The 7,911-nt window shown below is 37.0% G+C and overlaps 1 protein-coding gene across 1 annotated transcript; it reads right to left on the bottom strand.

Moving 5' to 3' along the window:
* Positions 1 to 5,896: 5,896 nt before the first annotated feature.
* Positions 5,897 to 7,433, bottom strand: LOC133852513 (chalcone synthase RJ5-like). The gene is made up of 2 exons (XM_062289282.1): positions 7,301 to 7,433; positions 5,897 to 6,165 (listed from the first exon to the last, which is right to left on the bottom strand). The coding sequence occupies exons 1-2, from the start codon at positions 7,431 to 7,433 to the stop codon at positions 5,897 to 5,899; spliced, it is 402 nt and encodes a 133-aa protein (XP_062145266.1).
* Positions 7,434 to 7,911: the final 478 nt, after the last annotated feature.

Here is a 7,911-nt window from a genome sequence, read left to right as displayed (position 1 = left end):
CAAGTAGCCACGAGTATTAAGGTACACACGGCCAACTGTTAGCCACGTGTACTAAATACACGTGGCTAACTGCCAGCCGCGCGTACTATGATACACGTGTATTGTGGTACACGCGGCAAAATGTGCATTTAGTAACAACCGGATCTGACACGAGTCGCACACGTGGCCATTTACACATGGCAAACTGTTCGCCACGTGTACTGTGTCCGTACACGTGGCGAAATGCAAGTGGCAAAATGCAATTTTTTTTTATTATTATTTTTTTTTTTTTGTAGTGAATTCCGGCCGGATCTGGCCAAAATGGCCGGATTTAACTGGATCTAGCCATTGATCCAGCCGGATTTGGCCAAAATGGCCGGGTTTGGCCACTGATCCGGTCGAATTTGGACGAATCCAACAATTGATTTGGCCGGATCCGGCCAAACATGCTCGCTGAAATCTGGCAACGGCGATTGAATGTTGCCGGAATCCGGCAACAGTTGCATTTTCGCCTTTCATAATTTTTTCGTGCGCACCAAACGCTAAAAAATATTTTCAAGAAAATTATTTTTTAAAAAAATGATTTCGTCGAACATATTTTACGACGGAAACCATTTTACATCGAAACAAACGGAACATTAGTGTTATTTTTTTGTATTCTTCTATGCTGATAATCTTATACAGCTTGATTTTTCTCTCCTATTTTTATTAAAAAAAAAAAAATATATATATATATATATATACACATCATATCATTATAAAAGGACTAGAGATTAGAAAAAGCTTTAACAATTTTTCATTTTGGTTATATAGATAGGAGTTAAATTAAATGATTAACAACTTAAACTTTCAAAATTATCGTTAATTTAACACAATAACCAAGTTGGGGTTGATCGACAAAGGTGGTTCGGTCAACCATCCATATGTGCAAGCCACCCCTCTTTTTTCTTCTTTAGTTTGCATGTTATTGCATTTAAATAAACGGTCCAAATTAAAGCTGTTGTACCCTATTCAACATCTTTTGATCAATCCGAAGACTAAACCTATGATTTGTTGTATATTAGTTAAAAATGTCTCAACCAGAATGATGTAGACCTTTTTTGCCTTTGTCATTGTATTAATTTTTTGGTAGACCTTTTGTCACTTATGCTCGGTTTATTTCGGTGTAAAATGGTTTTCGTCGTAAAATATTTTTTGAGAAGTTATTTTTCAGGAAAATGTTTTCTGCCGAAAACATTTTTCGGTGTCTGGCGTGTACAAAAAATCACAAATATTTTTTATATTTTTATTCAATCATATTAACTTATAAAAATTAATTTTTATTCACAACATAAATATATTAATGTAAAATAATATTTAAAAAAAAAACATTATGTTTAACTAAAATATACTCATTGACTAACAATAATCATATATTTTACAAATTGAGATTATTTTAAAAAAATTATTTTTAAAGTGGCCGGAAACCGATCAGATCTCGGCCATCTGGCCGTTCTGGCTGGATCCCGACCATCCCGGCCAGATGGTTGAGATCAGACCATTCTTTCCAGATTCCAGCCAGTTTGGACGAAATCTAGCACAGTATCGTCGGAATCCGAAGACGGTGGCCAGATGTCGCCGGATTCATGCAGAAATTGACTCCGGCACCGGCTGAATTCTAACCAGTGTCGGAATCTGGCTTGTCGGAATTTGACGATGGTCAACTGCTTGAGCATGAAGGTTGACTGCGTTTGCCGTCTAGAAAAAATGATTTACGCTTTAAAAAACGTAAATGATTTTCCAAAATTTACTAAGCATTTTTTGTCAAACAAAAATCATTTTTCGATATGTTATTATTTTCTCCCCCACCAAACACCAGAAGATGTCAAAATCATTTTTCAAAAATTATTTTACTCCGAAACAAACGGAACATTATTAATAGGTCAAAGGAAGAGCCTTTGCAACTCAAACACATTATAATTAGCTCACGTTTTGCACAAAGTGCATGCATATGGGATACGTATCTAGTTTAAACTAATTAATTTACTCGCTAAATTAGCCCCGCCTCAATTTAAGCATTCCCGTTATAAACGAAGCACAACAGTCGACATAGTTTTCAACCAACCCTTTTGTTGTGTCATCATTCGAGGTGGCATGTTGCCCAAATTAACACTCTCTCTCTCTGCCCCCCCCTTTTTTCCTTTTCCTGTGCTGTCCCACTAATAATTGATTGCCGGGTACTATGCTACATGTGATATAATATATATATATATATATATTATTTTTAATAAGAGAAGAACCTTCATTATAATCGATCTGATATTCAAATGGTTAAAACACTGTAATTAGGGGTGCAAAAACTCCTAAAAACAAAATACAGGACTAATTTTTAACTTGGAGGGTAACTGCCATAACAAATGGATGTACAATAACACATCTCTTTACAATGAGTTCCACTGTGAGGAGATAAGAGAGCAAGATTTGATCTAAAAACAACTATTACAGTTTAGATATAAAATCTATCATAGAAGGCTGTAGAGGTTAACAACAAAATAAAAAACAAAAAACACAAACTAAAACAACACTGGCCGGCAAAGATCATTGTGAGTCGTTGCTGACGGTGTGTGTATACCACACGCTCTCACCAAAGGACCCCTCATCATCAGAAGAACCACTAATCTCCCGGGATCTACCGACCGTAAACTGGATGAGATGAAGAGCCAACACGCGCGGGCGAGGGAGGAGCATTTGTTGACGCGTGTACACCACGCTCCGGTGTACAGACAACCAAGGAAAACAGGCATGGTTGCAACAGAGGCGGAGGACGATGACGAACACCCTGGAGGGGTGCCTAACATGCATATAATGACGGGAAATCATAGATCTAGCTTAAAAAAAGGGCGTGAAAATTAACCAAGCTTGGCACCTTACTTAGATCAACCCATTAGTAGATTAAAGACCACGAACTCCAAATCCTCAGAAAGGATTAGAGAAAATCACATTCACCTCTTGGTTTCATAAAGAGCCACCGAGAGGAAAAAAAACCAACAGCCCACGACTCAGTATCAGGCCGAAACAAAACAATTACAAAAAGCAAAGAACATAACAGAAAAAGCAAAGCAGAGGGTCGGGGGCCAAGCCCCCTTACCCCTCAATCAAGAACTGAAGAGTAAAAGGGTTTACGTTTCTCGTCTGTGTGTGATATAATATTTTCTTTTTCGATGGAAGAAAAAAAAAATGTTTATTTTTATTTTTTTTTGGAAAAATAATTGATTGCCGGGTAATATGGTAAATAAGATCTTTTCCTTCTTTTATATATTTTTTGTCAATTTCTCACATGTGAGTTTCACAGATTTAATGATGAATTTATTTTTAAAAAAAAATGCAAAAAAATGACACTAAATACATCTAAAAATAAATAAATGGAGAGCAAATAAAAACCTCAATGTGAGTACAAATTTTAAAATCTGTTTTCTGGATTTAAAAAAGCAAAAAACTATTTCATTCTAACAAAATTTTATTTAGCTAAAAAGAGCTTTTCAATTTTGGATTGAAACCTGTTTTCACACGATGTCAAGAATTAAAAACTTTAAAAATACGTGAAAGCAACACGTCTGCAGGAAAGATGGGTCAGCGAGTACATGGAATGGAGCACCAATTGGCAATTACAATGGTGAAAGGAACAGGTGTGCGGTCCTATTTTTACTGCTATTGTTTTCTCTTGTAGTCATAAACGGAAATGCTTGCTGCACGACGGATTGTGCAAATATCAAGGCCCATAATCAAATTGGGATCCGGGGATCCGGCTTCCATGTGGTGCGACAAAACAGTACCGTTTTTCACTTAAAAAAATTTGCAAAATTTTTAATAAATTTAAAAATTATAAAAATAAAAATAATAAAAACCAAAAACCACCTCCCAAACCTTGAACTTTTTGTTTTGTTTTGTTTTTTTGGCCTTTTGGGGTGGCCGGACCACCCCCAAAGCCGATTGGGGTGGTTCGTCCACCCCAGATCGGCCCAGCCACCCCCTTGGCCAATAATGGGGTGGCCGGCGTTGGCCAAAGGGGTAGCCGGCCACCCCTTAAGTTTCCCTCTACAGCACCATGCGGTAGTTTTAAACTACTGCATGGAAGCCGGATTCATCAAATTGTGAAATGGCCACTTGGCACACAATTTTTTTTTGTTTTTTTTTTTTCTAAAAAAAAATTTAAAAATTTAAAATATTTTATTTTATTTTTTAATCTATTTATTTTATTTTTTATTAAAATGGACACGTGTCACCATTTTATTGGTGTTTATGTAACGCTTATGTGGCGTTTAACGGAATTTATCAAAATTTTTAACGAAATTTGACTATAGGGATCGATTTATAAATTAAGCCAACTACATGTATTTCTGAATTCATGTTGATACCAGAGGAGGTAATTTATAATTTATGCCAACCATAAAGACGAATAATACAATTATCCCTCAATTAATCTACAATTTTATCGTTGTTAATTGACATTTAAATATAAATGCCATGGATAAGATCTTGTTAACATTCATAGAATAACTAATTAAAGTTTGGGAAAACTATATTTAAGCCCACAAACTACTAATTGTTTTTAAGTAGCCTCTTAAATTATCAATACTAGCGATATGGCCCCCCAAACTACCAAAAAGTACCAAAAGATTCGTTTTGTCAAAATATTGCTATAATACTTTAGCCACGTGTCATTTTTCAATTAAAAATTTTAAAAATTAAATTTTTTTTAAAAAAGAAAAATTTAAAATATGAAATATATATATATATATATATATATATATATATATATATATATATATATATATATATATATATATATATAAAGGGGGTGGCCCGATCGGCCAAACCCATTCCAAGGGCAAAAAAAAAAAAAAAAAAAAAAAAGGTTAGGGTTTAGCCCTTAGGAGTGTGGTCAAACCTACCCCTAAGCCAAACGGGAATGGCCGAGACACACACAGGGCTCTTGGGGGTGGTTTCGGCTACCTCCATTTTGCTCATTGAGGGTGGCTGCCAAAAATGGGGGCGGGCGGCCACCTCATATTTTTTTTACTTTTTATTATTTTTTAACTAAAAAATGACACGTGGCAAGGGTTATTATATGAATATTTCGACAAAAGTTGCATTTTTGGTAGTTTGAGAGGCCAGAATGCTAGTGTTGGTAATTCATGGGGCTACTTAAAAAACGGTTGGTAGTTTGAAGGTCTTAAATGTAGTTTTCCCTTAAAGTTTTCAAATTCAAATACATATATATTTTAAGTAAAAAAAAACTTATAAATTCTATAAGAGAAATGCTAGAGATATCAAATCTTTTTGCCAAGAGATGGGTACCAAGATAATGTATTGATGTAGAGCTTATTCATAGGAACCTAAAACATTTATTTTTATTAATTGTTTTAATTCTCTCAAATGAATAAGCTCCACATCATTTTGATATAAATATCTTCGTAAAAGATTTGGTATCCCTATTATTTCTGATTTTAGAATGATAGTTTATTGGAAAAAGTATATTTTACCCCCCCCCCGATGTATCTTCCCATTTGGCAAATTGACACCCAATGTTTAAAAATTGGTAGATGACCACCTTAATATAACCAACTTTAGCACTTAAAATGATCCGTCCACTTGGTCGGTTAAAAATGACAGAAAATAGGTCACATGCAATCCTTTTAAAGCCTAACTTTCCAAAATTACGTAGATCAAAACGGTGAGTTTGGCCACTCCACAAAGTTTGCTGACGCGGACCCACAATCTTTTAACGCATATATTTATTCCTTCTCTGCCTTTTCTCTTTGGTGTTTGGTTTCCTGGAAACTGAAAGAAAGAAAAAAATAGAAAAAAAAATGGTGGATTCGGATGAGCCTGAGCTTCCACGCACACGCCATGGCTTCATAACTATTCAGTTTGAATCTTAGGTGGCTCCATCGGGACACTGTGTAACACGTACAACTGTCTCAACAGTCAAACCGGGGCCCAACCCAAAGAGAATGCCCAAGTCCAACCCTCCGCCGGTGGTGGCCTTTCCTTCCTCCACTGACCACTTCCTTATTTCATCCAATATAAACAACACATATGCAATTGACATATTGTTTCTGTACTCGCTAAGAATATGATCACTTGCTCTAAGTTTTTCCTCTTCAAGACTGAGTCTAGCCTCCACTTGGTCAAGAATGGCCAGACCTTAGGCAAGTCCTTTAACAAGTGAAAAGTCAGTCCTCTTTCAACCGTGCCATCCGTGTCCTTGTAGATCCGAAATCTCTCATGAACTCCTGCTTTGAAGCTATGTACATCTTCGTGTCAGCTTAGTCTTCTTCGGTTCTCTCTTTTTTGCTCTCTTTGGAGGGTTGTCTGGTGGAAACCAGTACAGATTCCACCTCCCGGGGTTTTCTGAGCTATTCTCATGTTTGCCACTTAGCCTGGCCACCTCCTCCACTCACTCAAGACAAATTTGAAATGCTCCATCAACGCCTACAGTTTGCTTTCCCTCAGGCTCAGAGAGCGAATGACGCAGACAAGCAGTGTGCAAGCGCGTCTTTTGTAAGTGTTCTATACTGTTTACAGATGTGTTGAAAGAATGAACTCAAACAGCGATATTTTATTTCAAGAACAAAACACACATGCTCACAACCTGACTGCAAATGAGAGAAAATGATACGACAAAGATGAGAAAGATCATTTTGAGGTTATTTATAACCAACCAAGATACTATTCTTGGCAATACGTTGAACCAGCCCACTATGTTAGAAATTTGTTTCAGGAGTATTTTAATCATTGTATTGATCGAAGACTACTGAGTAATGGGCTTAATAATACCTGTGTTAGTGGTTGATGGCACTGAGATCGCTGTCTATAGTGGTGTGATGTCGCTACCATATTTTTCGTCGTTGTCAGTGATTTTGGTCACCAAAATCAGCAGAACCGCAATCGTGGCTGCTATGCTTTTGAGTTTTTTTTTTTTCCTATGTAGAAACCCACTCGGGGTGGTTGGTTGGTTTAGTCACCACTCTCTGACCTCTGTAATGCTTGGTTGAAAGCATTAAACATTCCTTCAAGGCTTCATGCCTTGACAGACCATTGCAAGTGCAACAACAACATTAAAGTTTACACGACTTCGTTACAACCTAGAGCACTCCACCCATCGTCACTACTTCTAAACTTAATCCAAAACACTTCTGATCACCCAAAGTAAACCAGAGCGAGGACTGGGCTCGGGTGAATCAACTGTAGCAGGTAGGACTACGTTTGGGAGAGGTGGAGAGGAAGCCACGTCCACGTCTCACGTCTATACTGAGGCTGATGCTAATGTTGGATGCACCTGTGTGAGTGGGAGAGGAAGCCACATCCAAGTCGGTACATAGGCTGGTGCCACGTTGGGAGCTGTGCCGGTCCAAAGGGGGAAAGGAGTCATCACAGGAACCAAGTGTGAGTAGAGCGGTCCATTCCACCATGTTTCCTTTTATAGACCTAGTCTCATATATATATATTCATCCTTGCCTTGCACCGGGATAGTGTTCTGAGAGAGAGCGAGAGAGAGAAATGGAGTTGCGAGAGAGAAAAATGAATTTTTAATTTAAACGGTGCGTCTTTTGGCCAAACTCACGGTTTTGATCGATCCGGGTAATTTTGGAAAGTTAGGCTTTAAAAGGTCACATGCATTGCATGTGACCTATTTTCCATCATTTTTGACTGACAAAGTAGATGGAAGGTTTTAAGTGTCAAAATTGGTTATATTTAGGGGGTTATCTACCAATTTTTAAACATTGGACATCAAATTACCAATAGGTGGAAACATTAGAGGAGTAAAGTGTATTTTCTCCTAGTTTATTAGTATGAGAATATAAGCATTAATGAGACTATCGACTCCATTATATCATCACATGCCCTTTCTATTTCAAATAAAATGAGATGTTGAGATTATTTATTTCA

This window comes from Alnus glutinosa, chromosome 12 (genome assembly GCF_958979055.1).
Source record: "Alnus glutinosa chromosome 12, dhAlnGlut1.1, whole genome shotgun sequence".
Lineage (NCBI taxonomy): Eukaryota > Viridiplantae > Streptophyta > Magnoliopsida > Fagales > Betulaceae > Alnus > Alnus glutinosa.
The sequence above is the reverse complement of the archived record's forward strand: the minus strand, read 5'-3'. Positions and strand labels throughout refer to the sequence as shown.

Coding starts and splice junctions, on each gene's coding strand:
- LOC133852513 (XM_062289282.1), bottom strand. CDS start 7,433: ATGGTGGAATGGACCGCTCTACTCACACTTGGTTCCTGTGATGACTCC. Junction 6,166..7,300: donor TTCCTCTCCCACTCACACAG/GTGCATCCAACA, acceptor GACTTGCCTAAG/GTCTGGCCATTCTTGACCAA.